General features: G+C 35.0%; 1 protein-coding gene across 12 annotated transcripts in view; it reads right to left on the bottom strand.

The window, feature by feature from the left end:
- UTRN (utrophin) overlaps positions 1-17,883 on the bottom strand; it is a 575,792-nt gene that overhangs the window by 93,838 nt on the left and 464,071 nt on the right. For all 12 annotated transcript variants that reach the window (XM_063666718.1, XM_063666723.1, XM_063666719.1 and 9 more), the window contains 4 exons: positions 11,054-11,322; positions 7,616-7,762; positions 4,748-4,826; positions 1,530-1,590 (listed from right to left, as the gene is read on the bottom strand). In XM_063666718.1, coding sequence (XP_063522788.1) covers positions 1,530-1,590; positions 4,748-4,826; positions 7,616-7,762; positions 11,054-11,322 — 556 coding nt within the window. The remainder of the gene's footprint in view (positions 1-1,529; positions 1,591-4,747; positions 4,827-7,615; positions 7,763-11,053; positions 11,323-17,883) is intronic.

Below are 17,883 nucleotides of genomic sequence, written 5' to 3'. Positions count from 1 at the left end.
CACAGGTTCCAGGGATTAGGATGTGGGCATCTTTCGGGGGTTGGGAGCAGTTATTATTTTGCCTACCACAGTGCATCAGATTTGTATCTAAATTTGTAATATTAAATTCAAGTCAATATTCACCCAAGCAAATTAAAGTTCTCTAATACTATTACTATTGTTACAGTGTACAATAAAAATGTAAACAGTTTTAAACGTTTTCAGTTAGATAATCACATCTTCTTTCACTAGAGACATGCCAACTTATCCAGCGTCTGACCTCTTTCCATTCTTACTTGGGCAAATTTGACACCAATCAATTGCTTTAATACCTTGTTCTCAACTCAGTTCACAACTCAGTGCACTGTAGGTTATATACTGATAAAAATATTAAACTCCCATAAGCTAATGTAACATATATTGCTTATTATATTTATTATATATTATGCAAACCTGTTTTTTACCCTGAGCTTACCTCTCAGACTGTAATAAAAAATTATAAGAAAAGACTATTTCACTAACATGGACTTCACACAACGTTTTCAGGAAGTATACTGGAAGAACAGATTATTAGCATTTGCATAGATTTTGGAGATACCACACCCCATGTTAGAAATGATAAAAAGGAAACTTGGCCCAGAGATCTTCATCTGACTTACCTGAGGTCACACAGCTAACCTGAGACAGAGCTGTCTCCTGACAATAAATAGGTGTTGTCATGATTATGATGCTGTTTGTCTGACACATAAAATAGGGTCAACTATGACTCATCACTAGAGCACATTGTAAATTAATATCTTTACTAAGTTATACTCCAAGGGACTGTAGAAGTAGTATTTTATCATTCTGTTCCATGACAATATATAGCCCTAAGCCAAGGATCAAGGTCTACTAAGAGCCTGTGTAAATTATACAAAACTTATAAAATGTCATATAAGAAGAAACAGTATGCAAGAAGGAGAAACTAACTGGACAACAAAATCAAAGAATGATGAGCCTATGCTAATAATGCAGATAACTTCTATAAGACAAAGAAAAACTTGACAATATGTAACTTTTTCATGATAAATCATTATTTCTTATTGGTGGAATAAAATGACAAGAGTATAAGACATTTTTATTTGGATTTTCTTAGAGGAAGAAAAATGGTTTAGAATTTGTACAATTTGACAAATATCATTACATCAAGAGTATTTTGAAATTCTGTCATTTTCTCCAATTTTTTTTTTTTTACTTTTTAGAGACTGGATCTTGGTTTGTTGCCCAGGCTGGAGTACAGTAGAGCCATCAGAGCGTATCGTCTGTCTCCAAATATTTAAATCTCTACTTTAAAATATATCAGCTAAAGACACCTATATCCCTAATCTGATAAATGAAAAATACAATTCTCACGTTAAAACTAGTTTCTTTTTAATATTAACTATATCACAGTTTCCTTCAGATAACAGGACTGAATTCCATTTTTAAAAGTTATGGGTGGAGAAGCCTCTTAAGTTATCAATAAAACATGATTTTCTTGGTATCATAAAGGAGAATTAAAATCAACTTACTTGATGTAATAGGGCACTTTATTATGTGAAATGGATCTTTGCCACGGCAGCTGGACTGACGCTGAGGAAACAAAGGGAGATTATTGGAAACGTTGGAAACCAAAAAGCCTTACACCTTAATGCAAAACAACTGAACATTTTATAGCAAATTCAATGAACTGCTCTGGTTTCTGAGCTGGATTCCTATAATTATGAGATCCACTGGGCCAAACAAAAAATGGCTTTAAGGATTCATTTGAAGTAAAACAAGAAACAACACAGGTTCAAGGTCTAATGCCAACTAATCTAACCTGTTGATAAAAATACTTTTAAACTTTCAAATGGTGTTGTTTATAAATACTACAATTTAAACCTTAGTGCCACCTGGAAACTGTACTCCATATATATTTTTGATAAAGCTAAAACCAAAATTAATTTTACCTGGTATATCCAGATTAAAAATTAGATTTTTCAAGACTGAATTTTCCAGATGACTAATAACATTCTTTACTTTGCATCATAGTCACAGGAGTAGCTATTGAGTACAGATGGCATTTAAATAAATTCATTTCTATAAAATTTAAAAAGAAAGAATTTAAAAATAGGCAAAAAGTTGTGAAGAACCAAGGCAATCAATCGTCTAGGCAGAAAAATCCCAATTTCTTATTTTCATCTGAAACACACAGACAGCCCAGTCTCCTACTTTTGCACTAGACCTTACTAAGATTGAGATTTTATAGGGTTTTTAAATTGAGGTACTTTTCTTTTTTTTTTTTTTTTTTTTTTTTTTACAATTCTAGTTACTTCTTACTTATAAAAGATATATTATTCCTACATTAACCAATTATTTTAAGACTTATTTAAGAAGAATAGTACATGTGAATTTAGTGCCATAAAAGAACTTTGGTAAATGAACAAATACAAAAATTCAAATAATACTTTGAATTTTCATACTTTGCAAATATCATCAGATCCTCATGTAGCCAGTTGTCACCAATACTTTTTTTTCTCAATTTCATGTCACATTAATATCTTACAACTATTCAGCATTCTAAACTTTGCCAAGCATTTTCAAATATATGTTTTTGGTAAGGAAGCCAGCAAGATACACATTAAAGTTTCATTTGATAGATGAGGAACTAAATGTGTAGCGATAAAATAACTTGCCCAAAGAGTGATAGCCAGTAAATAAACGGTCGAGCTCAGATGTGATCTCAATTTCTGAACACTAGTTGAGGAATTTTTCTACTCAACAATTCTTCCTCTCTTTATAAAAGGCAAGCACTCTGTTCTCAATCTATGCCCACCAAAGTATAAAAAAGGGATGAAAATGAGGAAGTAGGTATGTTACATTTCTCATTAGAGCCAACCTCATTTCAGTGTTGGCACCAGGCTAATAGGTCAGTTTTTATTTTGTGCCTAACTAAACAGGCTTCTTTTATAACCATGGCTAAAGTCCAAGAAATATAATAAAGCCAAAGATTCCAAGCAGCAAAGGATAACAATTATTAAATTTATTAATTGGGACTTTGTTTACACTTCCCCACTCATTTTAATAATTGTTTTGATTTGAATAGCTTCCACCTCCTTGGATTCTCAGTGTTAGATAATACAAGGCCATGTATTTGACTTTCACAAAATGTGTATAAATTTCACAATATTTCACTTCCAAAAGAATATGTGCTTGATTTCTACTATGAGAGTGATTGCTAGGTGAAAGCATAGCATTTCATCAATATTAAAGATAACTGATAGTTAGAACTGTAAAGACAGTCTCAATTATTTTGTAAATTCCTCTTTCATTTGGTCTTGGTACATAGCTTTACATTTTGAAAAACTGAGCTTTAGAAATCTGGAATACTTAATAATCTAATAAGTATACAGCAAACCTATTTACTTCATCAACATTGATGGTATCTGGACTTTAAAAATGTGTCCTGGCATCTAGGTACACAGTATATTCCAGGAAGGCCTATACCAGAGATTAACCACCTAAGGTCTAAGGTTTGTGAAACAGAAAAACTGTATGGAGTTGAGGTAGGGGTGGGGGCAGTGAGGAGGGTGAGAGGTAGAGAGGTATAGGACAGGAAGGGGCAGAAAAATGACTGATTAAGATTCTTGAAATTGTAAAAGAAAAGCCCAACCTTTAACTGAGGTAAGGCAGTTTATCAACAGTGACAAAAAGATTAAGAGGAAATATAAATGTAATCAATTTAGTTAGAAGATATAGTATTTTTTAGCTGTTTCTATGGTTATAGTTGCAAAAAAACTGTCATAATTGAGAAATAAGCTTTGCCCTAAGTTTTAAAGTTTACTTAAATTGAATTAAATGAAACAAATTGCTTTCTTACATATATTTGCCAAAGGAAATGAAAGGAAAGGAATTAATATTTACTAAAAGCATTTGTGTCAAGAACTGTGCTAGGTGCTTTGTGTAATTGGATATGCCTTGTCATTGAGTTCTCAAAACAATCAGAGGAAATAGGTAATATGGTATTTTAAGACAAAGAGATCAACCTTCAGAAATTTACAGGTCTGGTAAGCGACAGAATGAATGTTTAAACTCAATCTGGTTGACTATAAAGCCGACATTCTTTAGTATCCTCAGCTGTGAATGATAAATAAAGTAGAAGCTCAAATTGTTCATTCAAGATCTCAAGAATAGTCCATAAATTTAAAAATTCCAGTTGAAAAATATTACATAAAATTCTACATAGGTGGCTTGGCTACATACGCAATACTTGAATAGAAGAAAAACTAAATATAATCGCAGTGAGCCTAATAAATCAAAATCTTCCCACTTAAAGATTTATGGGGAGTGATTTTTTTTTTACTTTGAAAGTTGAAGGTGTGTTTTAAATAAGCACTTTTTAAGCAGAAAAATTAATTTAAAATCTTAAAAGATAAAACTGATTTCTTTATTATGAAAAAGTTCATAATCTTTGCCTATGACAAAGCAATGATGATGTGATACTGTTAGTTATCATAACAGACGTTCCAATGAGAAATCATAGCTAAAGATGAGTTCATTTCTGTTCCACCTTGAAGACTTCTCAGTTGTCATTACGTTATTACAAATAATAACCATTAAGCAATATTTTCATTGATGTTAGTACCTCCTTACATGCATCTATCTAAATAAACATATTTATAGCAAGGAATACGGCTTCCTCAATTAAAGTGAAAGAAAATGCTAATTCATTCAATTAATGTGATCAGTCCAGTTCATTAGTACTTACTGGAGAGAAAATGCTGAGAGGATGGTCCAAAATCTCTGTGGGCTTCCTGAAGCTGTTTAAGGCGATCATCCACAGAAACCTGTACACATACACATGCAAGTCAGAGGAAATAATTTGATTCTGAAACAACAACTTTAATAATATTTTTGCTTTAAAGACTATAATAAATGATGCTATTGCCCAGGATATGATTGTTTATATAGACCCCTTAGACCCCTTCTCTGTCTCTGGTACCAGAGTAATGGTAAAAAAATAAAAAATAAAAAAAAATAGAGACTCCTTCTGACCTCAAATAATAGTAAACAGTGCCAGGTACTCGTCTAAGCAATTTATAGAAATTAATGCTTTAGTCTTCACAATAACTGTAAAGGTTATTTTTATCATCATCTTACAGATTAAGAAACTAAAACACAAAGAGGTACCCAAGGATATAAAGCTAGTGAGTGGCAACACTCCTGTTCGTATTCTGGTCATACAGTGCCAGAATCTGTGCCCTAACTGTTACTCTGCATTGCCTCTAAGGCAGTACATTGTTTGTAAAGCCTCTCAAGTCAAAATGTGGTCACGGGATCAGTGACCACTCATCTCTCTTTTGTAAGGAAGATGGTAAAAAGTGTTATGGGGAGCAAATGAAAAAGAAGCCCAGGAAACTAGATAGTTAGATAGTTAGATAATAGATTTTATATATATATATATGGGGGGAGAGAGAGAGAAATAGACAGTACATAGATAGTGGACACTTAGAAGGATAGAGTGAGTGAGGTGGTAGAAGATAAACAGAATGAAAAGACATATGAGTATGCAACATCTTATTTTCCTCCAAATTTGTATCTGATCATCTCTACTTTGGGTTGAGATATATATTTAAGTTTGTACAGGCATATTAATGTACTCTTCATATTTTTTAATATACATTTTTGGTTTTGGTTTGTTTTGTTTGTAAAGACAGAGTCTCACTCTGTTGTCCAGGCTGGAGTTCAGTGACATGATTATGGCTTACTGCAGCCTCGACCTCCTGGGCTCATGCAACCCTCCCACCTTAGCCTCTCAGGTAGCTGGGAGGCTACATGCATGTGCAATCACGCCAGGTTAATTTTTTTTTTTTTTTTTTTTTTTTTTTTTGGTAGAGACAAGGTCTCACTATGCTGCCCAAGTTGGATACTCTACATCTTTTATTCACATCTTTGTTTTTGTTTTATTTTTAGAGACAGGGTCTCACTCTGTTGCCCAGGCTGGAGTGCAGTAGCACAAACATAGCTCGCTGTAACCTTGAACTCCTAGCCTCAAGTGATCCTCCCACCTCAGTCTCTCAAGTAGCTAAGAACACAGATGCACACCACACCACACAGGTAATTTTTTAATTTTTATTTTGTAGAGACAGGCTCTTCCTATGTTGCCCAGGCTGGTCTCAAACTTCTGACCTCAAGCGACCCTCTCACCTCAACCTCACAAAATGTTGGGATTACAGGCAAGAACCCCCATGCCTAGCCTTTTTAAAATACACATTCTATAGTTAGTTCTCTGCATTATGAAAATGTAAAGGGTTACTAAACTGAGAAACTGAATGCAAATCAATAACAACTGCACACAGCCTACTGACATTTCCATTTCCTCTTTCTAGCCTTGGTCATGTAATGCCAGTTATTGTTCTACTTAGAGGGACAATCTCATTTGCAGCTGTCCTTAAATGAAACTCTGTATGTCTGGTTCCCTGTACAGCATTAGTTCCTCCCAGTTAGCTATTTAAATTGCATTAGTATGCACTTTGTTCATTAAGGCCTAAAAGCCTTCAAATGCCACACTTTATGAGTAAAGAAAATATTACTCCTGCAATTCAACAGTGTTGCCTACCAGCATAGATTTTTCTCTTCTTATCCAACCAGCAACTAACATCTAAGCTATAGAGGTTACCAGGATCATAGATAAGGATGACAGAATACATATCTTCTTTCAAGTATAACATATTCCCCAACTTCTAATCTTTGGAAATGGTGACAACAGAAATAGAATGGGAAGTAAACCAAGATGGACCATAAGAATCATCACATGAAGACAACGAATTAGAGAAACAGAGCAAAAGAAAAAAAAAAAGAATAAAGAGCAAATATTTCTGTGTTCCACACACTAGAAAAACACATATAAATTTAACAGATTTTGCTTACTAATCCTAGGTGATTAACACTGTTTGCAAAGACTAAGATTGTAAAATATTGTACACTAATTTCTCACTTCTTCAATTTCATTAGGAAAATATGAACCATTGAGTGCTTTGATATTTGAATTAATTCAGCAATCTATTATATGATAAAATATTATATCTCTCAAATGTTTTTATGCACTACATCAAAATTGCATATTTAAATAAGGTCTAGAGTCATTAAACCAACTGCATTAGCTAAAATCTAAGAACTAAAGGTAAACACCACTGGTATAAATGTGCTATCTGGAAAAAATGAGGAAGATATTTAAATAGCAATCAGAAGAAAAACAATAGAGACTTTCCTAATTTTTCAAAATGAAAAAAAAAATACATGATGAAAGTAAGAAAAATGACTTCTTTATGAGCCATTATGTGAAAAAATGTTTCTGTGACCTACCACAGGTTTCAATTCCTGTGATTTATTTAACCTTTTGCAATTTTCTACAAATATCATATGAATAGTACATCAAAAAATTAAACTCTATAAATAAATGAGGACTTTAGGTTCAAGATACTGAAAGACAAATACCTGATGTCATCACATGCTAAATTCATTATCAAGTACCATCAATAAAGAAAGAGAAAACTGTGAGTGGTAAAATAGTGAGGTAGGGTTTAAAGACCACCCAGGGTGTAAGCCTGCATTACGAAGGGGAATAAGCTGATACCTGTAAAAGTTTCCATCGCATATTAAGGTCATCTAGCTGGCGAGACATCTTTAGAGAGGGATGCAGGTCAAGTGGAGACAGCTGACTGGATAAATCATTCACTGTTTTAACTTTAAAGTTGATTGGTGCAATTTCTTCTCTAAATGCCTAGAAGAAAAGAACCAAAAATATATTATTGGAAAAGAATATAACAAAAGCTAATACAGTTGATCCTTGAATAACTTAGGTCTGAACTGCATGGGTTCACGTATGCACAGATTTTTCTCAACCAAACTGCCTGGGTCCATTTATGCACAGATTTTTTTCAACCAAACATATGGAAAATACAGTATTTGCAGGATGCGAAACCCATATATATATGGAGAGCTGACCTTTCCTACATGCAGGTTCCATGGGGAAATATGGGACTTGAGTATACATGAGTTTTGGTACATGCGGGGTCCTGGAATTGTACTTCCAAATAAATGGCAAGGCCAGCTCAGAGGAAATCAACTACAGTTGCCCACTCAACAACAGCTGACTTAATTCAGGTCTTCAGTAACTTGGATGAAGAACCAAAAAGTCATTGTTTATTACCCAAAGAATATAAATAAGTGTGTGAAGAGAAAAATTATAATTCAAACTTATTTAAATGATTATGTATTTCCTTTCATGCTTTTTATTATATGCAGTTTACTCTGGAAAATGTGTGCCATTATTTTCCACTTTACTGATATCTAATGTTGATTCTATCTTTAGTTTGTATTCGTATTTTCTTTTTATTTTGTTTTAACATAGCTACCTTAATATTTTTTCACCAAATGCAACAACTTGATTTTAACATGTTTCCACTTAAAATTAAGTTAGAAAGTGGCCAGTAGAAACAACATTCCTAACCATGAAACCAATGCCTATTACAGACTCAAGAGGTAAGATCTATCCCTGTCAAAATCATTTATAATCACTGTCTGTGGTTAGGCCTTGGGCAGGAAGAGTGGAGTCTACAGGAAAAAAGGTAAATGAGTCTTAGAATTGACAAATGCCACCTCTGAGCAAGGTCTAGAATCATTAAAACAACTTACTAAGAGCACTTAGAAATTGTAATTATGAGCATCCATATTCTTGATGTCCCCAGTAAAGAATGGAAGCTGCTTGGGAATAGACCCTCACTATTCAGCACACGACTTGCAATCCAAGAGAGACAGAATTCATTTCTATTGACAAAGGCCCACAAAAATGATATTTGAGCAATATTAAGCTAACACAGAATGGATAATGGAACTGGGATACTAAAGGAAAACAGTTTAAATTTAAATTGGCCACAAAATTATAGTTAATAATGTACCAAACTTAATTTAGAAGTAGTAGGTGTTGTAAACATCCCATTAGCTTTGCCCTCAGGTTTCCTCATTTCCACATTGTCCACTCTTTAAGTGGGGAGGCTCTTTAAGTCTCTTCAAGAGACTAGAGTCAGGGTGAGAACTATGAATGTTGTTAAGTTTGAAGTCAACATGTGTAAAGTAAGAAATATCACCAAACCCTGCAGCTACCAACATTTCAGAGACAGGGTAGAAGAAGGGATGCATACAAATTCATGGGAATTGCTGCAATATGGAAGGAGAAGAAGAGTTCAGATAGTTTTTTTCCATTGCTGCAGATTTGGCATTTTAATAGATGACAGAATGTGCACACACAGAAAAACACACAAATACAATTATATAAGAAGAGCAGTTGTATGGTAATAGAGGCATTATAAGTGTAAAAAATTCACAATTAATTAATATAGAAGCACAGGGAAGGAGGAGGGGTGGGTTAGGGTGGACAAAGGGATTTTTCAGTCTGGACTTTGAAAAGGCCTGGGTCCCTCAGATTCAGCTTGAGAACAATTACAGAATTCAAATCCTTCAAGGTTTCTTCAGTCAGGATTTTAACTATATGTATTAATATTCTCTCCATGGGTAGGCACCTTGGAGGACTCAAGAACTGTAATTAGCTTTTAAAATCAACATCTTTTTATTTTTATCTATTAAAGATTAAAAATGAAATGCCAGAAAATGTTTTGAGATGCATATAATTTCAAATAATAGCCTATTTTATTTCAAAAGATAGTAAACTTTTAAAAAATAGAATATAACTTCAAGACAGGCTTTAAAAATCTTTTGGAACAAAAAAGAAATTCAAATTTTTCCTCTCCAAAAATAATGTTTCTCTATATAAGCCACAGGTTAAAACATTTAAAAAGCTTTGACAAACAAGGTCTTTGGTTTTTGTTTTTCTTTTTATGGTCAGGTGTTATATGGCAATGAGGACTCTTTCTATCAAGAAAGTTTATCTTTTGTTTTTGAAGAGCTTCCAAATTAAGGGGCTTGAGATAAGGCAAGTTTTAAAATGGTTTCAGAACTGCTGTGTGTTCTAGCATAAAGAACCTATTTATCATGTTATGACTGCACTTTCCTATAACAGAATAAAAGACTATGTGGCCTTCCTTGCCATAAAAACAGAACATCTGCTAGTATCAAAGGTGCTAACTGGAAGTCTGTTGGCAGGTGTGACTCCTAAGCCCTTCTCCTGCCAGAAGGTGTGTATTCTGTAAATAAGAACGATTAACGATAATTTTAGGGAGTTAACATTATTTGATTACCCCCAAGAATTTCGTTTTCCAGTTGTTTTGACATATTTAATAATATTTAGCAAAATTCAGTACTTATTTTTATCTGACTACACTGTCAGTGAGATTTGGGGTATACGTCATCTCTTGTATCTCTTATTGTCTAAATTTTATTAACTTTTTTTTCAGGAGATGTTCTAGAATATGGGAACCAAAGGGGAGGTAACCATAAGTCTAACAACCATAGCTTTGGGTAATTCCTGACTACAAACAATTTATAGCTAAACTAATTCTTCATTAATATACAATAAGATACAATTTATAGATGAGAGTTCCCAGTAACAGAGTGTGCTTTTCATTAAATCTCTATCTCCATCCACCAATTTACAAGAGATACCGAGTAGAGAGGAACCTGGAGACTATACCATATGGACACAACTCTGCAAAATCCAGGCTCTGGGAATCAATACAAAACAAACAATTCAGTGTCTTTCACAAATAAACTGAAAAGGAAAAAGGAAGAGAGGGGAAATCTGGGGATTAAAAATATTTTTTAAAAATAGGTAAACCTAATCTATATTGTCTAGAGATGCACAGTTGGATAAAAAATAAAAATAAATGTAAATTATCATAAAAGTTACATTAGTTGTTATTTGGGGGCAGGGGGTTCCAATGAACCCCAATGAGGGTCATATGGAAAGCACCTGTCCTGACTCCTGATGGGTGGGGTTGCAGCGGCGTTGGCTTTGTAACAATCCCTTATAACAATTTATATATGTGGCACTCTTTATTTGTGTTATATTTAACAAGAAAACATTTCTTAAAAATCCTTCAAAGACAATGATGCTGACCATGATTTTTTCAATGTGATCCTGCAGCGAGTCAATGAGTAAGTCTCCCACGGGCTTCCAGCCATTCCGCACGGACTCTGCCTCCTTCATGTCAGCATCCAGGTCGTCCATAGCTCCCTGCAGGTCTCTGAGTTTCTCCAATGCCTTGTCCACTTGCTTTTGCCAATTGCTAGTTACAGCATTTAGACTTTCCCATTTTTCTTTGAGTTCAGAAGACTGTTTGCGCATGGCTTTGGCAATCTTTTGGGCTCTCTCCTCAGGAGTTAATTCTGTGATTAAAAAAAGAAAAAGAATAATTTGTATGTCTGATTATATATTCTTAATAGCCAAGTGTGAGTGTTACCATCGTTACTGAGAAATACAGAGAAAAAGTAAGAAAAAATTACTCTGGTAAAAATTGTCCAGGGTAAGAAAAAATTTCTCCATACTTCATCCATGAATTCTCTGCTATATCTAATCATACACTCAAAAGGAGAATAAAACAGTTACTGAGATTAATAAATTGACCCGGTTTCTGAATTTTAATATATTTGTAAAGCCACTGAAATGTAAGAAGATCACACAAGAAATAAACCAATTTTTCTTTATCATAAATTTAGTTACACAAAATCCAAAGACACTTTTTCATTTCAGTACTCTCAGAAGAAATGGTAAGTATAATTAATGAAGAATGACTATAAATTATAAGCAAAAACTCTCAGAAAATAAGATTAATTTATTGTGTTCCTAAAAATAAATAACTGAAGACAAATAACATACCGCAGATAGTGATCATCTCTCTAAGGCTGTTTAGCAGTTTAGTTTTAATAAAGGGCATCATCTGCAGCCCACAAACATTTTAGCAGGAAGATAGCAAGATTTCAAGGACCATCCTAAGTTTGTAATACAGCAAGGGGGCTTCTGCAATGCCTGAGATAAACTTAAGAGTTTCAGATAAAAATAGCAGGCATAACACATGGACAGGCCACAGGATGTGGGCTGGAACAGTCCAGAGGAGAAACAAAGGATACAGACAGAAATCAAAGTCAAGTTCAAAGCCAAGGGTCAGAAATATAAGAGATGGGGAGCTGGTAAAGCAAGGGCAGAGGAATGCAGTCAACACTGAGGAGAAATTCTCAAGACAGCTTAGAAAGGTCTCCAGCATGGCTCCACACTCCTGGGGCCTCACTATCTTCTACACCTTAAAAATACCTCCTTTCCTATCTAGCTGGTTTGATGGTGGTATCCAACTGTCCACTGCAAATAAAGAGGCAGTGCAATCGACATAAACTGTACATTAATTTGAGACAGAAAACACATTCTTCTTTGTGATAACATCTCATCTTTCAGTACACATCACATTAGCAATTTCCACTTCACCTCAAAATGTTCCAAATCACTTTGAAAATGATCATCATAAGATGAACTTCATCATAAAATGCACAGAAGCAAGCTCTCCTAAACTGTAACTTTCATCCTCAGTGTAAATTGGTCTGCCTGACTTTATTTAAATAGTATACAAAAGCCAAGTCAAAGGTGACAGAACACATATGTTTGTCTCTCTAAATTTCAAAAAAATTCTAGACATTGATATTTAGCAACCATAGAACTACAAGTTGTGCTGCTTAAGTGGTGGAAGTCTACAGGGAAACTTCAGAAATCTCTTGGCAGCTGAACTGAAGGAAAGAAGAGAAAACATCACAATCGGTAGACAGGCTGAATCTACCAGTACAAGATAAATAAAGAAAATAAGTGAATTAGAGGCCAGGTGTGGCGGCTCATGCCTGTAATCCCAGCACTTCGGGAGGCTGAGGTGGGTGGATCACCTGAGGTCAGGAGTTGGAGACCAGCCTGGCCAACATGGGGAAACCCCATCTCTACTAAAAATATAAAAATTAGCCGGGCGTGCTGGCGGGCGCCTGTAATCCCAGCTACTCAGGAGGCTGGGCCAGGAGAATTGCTTGAACCCAGGAGATGGAGGTTGCAGTGAGCCGACACAGTGCCCTTGCCTGGGTGCCAGAGTTGAGACTCCATCTCAAAAAAAAAATAAAAAAATAAAAAAATAAGTGAATTAGATAAAAAGGTTCAAGTAACCGTCTAGGAGCCGAGAGAAAAGCCTTAAAACATGCAACATGTCAGGATTGCAAAGGCTTCTGAGAAAGCAGCTCTCTGAAGGCCAGTGTATCATTAGAAAGGCAAACTTTATTTAAATCTTTATAACTTTAAGACATCTAGGCTGGGTGCGGTAGCTCACGCCTGTAATCCCTGCACTTTGGGAGACCAAGGCAGGTGGATTACCTGAGGTCAGGAGTTTGAGACCAGCCTGGCCAACATGATGAAACCCTGTCTCTATTAAAAATACAAAAAAATTAGCTGGGTATGGTAGCGCATGCCTGTAGTCCCAGCTACTCAGGAGGCTAAGGCAGAAGAATTGCTTGACCCCGGGAGGCGGAGGTTGCAGTGAGCCGATATTGTGCCACTGTACTCTAGGCTGGGCAACAAGAGCAAAACTCCATCTCAGAAAAAAAAAAAAAAAGATAACTAAAAAATGATGAATATATAATACTTATATTGTATATATTTTATATAAATATAAAATGCTATGTCTAAGATAAAAAATAATTCTTAGTCTCATGAGAGGTGGTAACTTTTATGATTAAACACCTGTGTTTGTTAATAAGTCACTTGGGCTTTTTCAAAAATATATCTTAAGCATTGACTACTGTAAAAAAAGAAATACACTACTCATTTCAGAACGGACAACTTAATTATGGTAATTTTCCTCAGATAAAGTAAAAACTCATTCTGTCAGACATTAAATAACCTGGCACGGGGAGGCCCATGGGTTCTTTGTCTTGTGACAAAACATCATCTGCTGCCTCTGATGTTTTTATCTTTCCTTAATGTAAAAATCTATTGATTGAGCAGTCCTTGTGCAGTATTTATTACATAATCCCCACTCAAGTAGCTACTCAGAAGAAAAGAAAAGCTCTATGTTCAATTCACCATCTGTCTGCCAGAAAGGGAACATATCAACGAATCACTTTTGAGTCAAAATAAGAGTTTCCCAGTACAGCAACAATCTCAGCTGAATGCATACTTTAAGCCAAGCACAGAGCAAAGTAAAAAACAAAACAAAAACTTTCTAGAAGTCTGTGAAACACATAGGAAGAAGTGACATGTGAAATATGAAGGTATGACTATTTGGGGTAAAATAAATAAAAAATAAATTCAAACATCTAAAAGGCAGAAAAAAATGAAAAAAAGGGAAATGATTGCATTCTTAAAAAAAAAAAAGTCCTCTCATTTGAAAATCAAAGGACAAATGTTACTTGAGATTTTCTGAATAGGTATTTGTGGTAAATGCTAAAGCCCACCTACAAGTAGAAGTAGAGAATCTTCTCCACCAGTGAAGAACCCCGCTGTCATGTTAGGAACTACCCTCACAGTGAGGGACTGAGTGAGTTTTTAAGGCTGATAATCCAGGAACCCTCCCCCAAAAGGTACTGATTTCCCTGGTCAGCGTAAGGTCTGGCATGGATAGACAGATGCCAAAGCTCCCCAGGTGGTTCTAACAGGTTGTCAGGATGGAATGCGGCTAGCCTACTGGCATATAAATTGATTTCTCTGGACCACATAGCTGAAGCTCACAGGACGTTTCCACTCCCTTGGGTTCTTGTGTCAACGCAGAGCACAGTCACTAAATACTGGAGGCCAGAGAGCAAATGAAGCTCAGTGATAAGAGGGTAATCTAATCTGCATTGGGAAAGGCAGTAATAGAGGCTAATGCTAGAGACAGAGAAAACAGCAGGAGAAAACCAAATAAATTTGCTAGCAATTCTGAGACCAGAAGACTTTTTTTCCTATGTCACTTTCCTACCCTCTAAAGTGTGTGTGTGTGTGTGTGTGTGTGTGTGTGTGTGTATGCCCTGTCACTCTCCATTCTCCTCCCTTCAGGTCTTCCCATTGAACTGGCCAAAATTTGAGGGTAGAATTATATCACATACATATACACTCAACTACTCAGAAGAAAATATATATACTTATGTATAATATACATAAGTAAAATTATGTATATATTATATATAATTTTTATATATCTATATATTTAAAAATTATATATATATATATAAAAACCATTTTTTTTTTAAGTCAGGGTCTTGCTCTGTTGCCCCAGCTGAAGTGCAGTAGCGTGAGCATGGCTCACAGCATCAAACTCCTGGGCTCAAGTGATCCTCCCACCTCAGCTTTCTGAGTAGCTGGGATCACAGTTATGTGCCACAGTGGCCAGCTAATTTTTTTTTTTTTTTTTAGGGATGAGGTCTCACTATGTTACCCAGGCTGGTCTCAGACTTCTGGCCTCATGTGATCCTCCCACCTCAGTCTCCCAAAGGACTAAGATTACAGGCATAAGTCACTGCACCTAGCCTCTTACTTATACTTTTATATTTATTTATATTATATATTTATATATTCTGTATTATAAATATTATACTTATTTTATATTCATATTTCATAATTTTTAAATACCAATTTATTTATTGCATTACAAAGCTATTTAAGGGAGCACAGATAACTATCTTTTAGAAAGAAGAAACAGGAAGAAGACAAAGGAAGAGAGGAAAAAGGAAAGATCAATCCTGACGTTTTCTGTCATCCAATTACCTTTACTTCTTCAAATATGCAAATTAGTGGCACAGCATTTATGCCACGCTCTCCTTTATACCATGAGGAAAAAGACTATAATACACTTCCCTAGAATGCAAGTGAAAAACCAAAGCTGGACCAGGAACAAAGACTAGGATTTGGAATCAGTCCTGCTCCCATTTTGCCCATTGCCCCTAGGCCCGTTACTTGACCTGCCCAGCCCAGTTTTATCAAGTGCAAACCTTATTTTCTCATGCTAGAAAAATATTTTATTTCAAGAGTCTATTTTACCTCAATTCATTTATGTAAGAAGGTTGAGCCTCTGTATATCTCAAAGAAATCTTAATAGTAGAGGAAAAAAAACCCTTCCTTTGTGTGCTTACACAAAGTTATTTTTTAAATTTTAAAAATGAAACTATGTTTCTCCCATGAAATAATGATAGAATTTATTAGAATTCACCCAGTGTTATTGTTTAATAAACATTTCCCATATGTATTGTATTTTTTTCTCAATTATGATATCAACATTTGTAATCTCCATTGTGGCTTTTCTACTCTTACGTTTTAAAGCCCAATGTCAAGAATGTTTTCTTTCCTTCCATATTGATTTTATAGTAGCCAGTCTAGAGATTGGTATGTCCTCAGTATATAATTACTTAATTGAGTTGGACTGAATAGAATTTTTAGTGCTCCTTTTTATTGAGAACATTCAACTTTACACTTTTAAGTGGACATATTTTCACTTCATTTTTCTTCCTCCTCATATCTGTGTAAAGCACTTATAAAAAAACTATTGTGAAATAGAAGGATCAACCTTACAAAGTCATTTCAAGTATGGTAATTCCAAATACCTTATTTATACTATTTGCTTTTTTGCATGTATCTATAATCTTATTGTTTTATTCTACCAAAAGATGAAAAGGAAATATTAAAACAATCGAGTAAAGAAAAAAAATTCACAACTGACATTTTTACTGCTGGACAATTGGGTAGAAGAAAAGATTAGGAGACTGTATGCCAGTTCCAATACTAACTAGTTATATAATCCTAGATATATTCCTTATCTCTTTCAACCTCAGTTAATATATAGAAAGCTACTGGCACATGTGTGGCACACAGTAGGCTCTTGAGGAAGGTTACGCTTTCATTCCTTTTTAGTATTTTATAACTAGCTCTGGGAGGCTTAGATATCTGTAGAGATTTTCACATAAGCAAACCAGGTTGATTAGCCAATAAGAACTCAAGGGAAAAGACTTGACTTGCTCTCTCTCAATATTTCTCTCTCTTTACCCCCCTCCTATTTCTCTCTCTCTTTCCTCACGACCAAAAGATGTTTCTGATTAAAATATTGGGAAATACATTATTTCCTAATTTTCTGATTAAGTGATTAAGATCCATTTAATAACTCTGAAATGTTCAATCAGTGTTTGAGGGGGCCCTGACCATTTCCTACTCTGTACAATAACTGATGACAACCACTCATTATAAGCCAGATTACAAGTACATCATCAAGTGCCATGGCTGATTAGTGCTTCTAATTATGTCCATTTAATAAATTATAAGGATGACAATAACAAGAGGCTACTGAGAGCAGATTCACCTGTTAATATGTAGCCTAAATCTTTCAATACAGATATGATAAAGATGGCATGGATTCATCCATGCTGCCAGTGGACTTCTCAAATTCTTTTTTTTTCTTTTTTTTAAGAAAAGAGAACATAGATATATTTAGGGAACATCAAGACCTCAAAAGTAAATAGATTTAGGGACTACCTTCCACAAATAGTAAATGCAAGTTATTAAGAGAGGGGACACAAATGGAGGGGAACTCAGAATACAAAACACACTGTGTAGGGCTACATGGTACCACGGACCTGAAGTCAACAGAGGCAGAACTGGAGTCTAAATACATTCAAGGTTTACTCTTCTTGTGAAGTGGCCAAAGTAAATAAGCCCAGTATTGAGTGGAGGAAGAAGCAGGGGCCAACCACTAGACAGATGCAACTGCAAGGAAAGAAGCAGGAAGAGCAAAGAGACCCTGGAACAGACAACCAGGGCCTCACTAAGCAACCTGAGATCTTTCCATTTTCTTCATTCAGGAATAATCCCTGAATTTCCTCTAAGTAGCGGCAGTTTTGCGATCTATTCAAGTGAATTCCTTTGGGCTGGACATCAACAGATGGGTCACTGGGGGCAGGCAGGTG

Source organism: Pongo pygmaeus, chromosome 5 (assembly GCF_028885625.2).
Source record: "Pongo pygmaeus isolate AG05252 chromosome 5, NHGRI_mPonPyg2-v2.0_pri, whole genome shotgun sequence".
Taxonomy (NCBI): Eukaryota; Metazoa; Chordata; class Mammalia; order Primates; family Hominidae; genus Pongo; species Pongo pygmaeus.
This window is presented reverse-complemented; position numbering and strand designations above follow the sequence as displayed.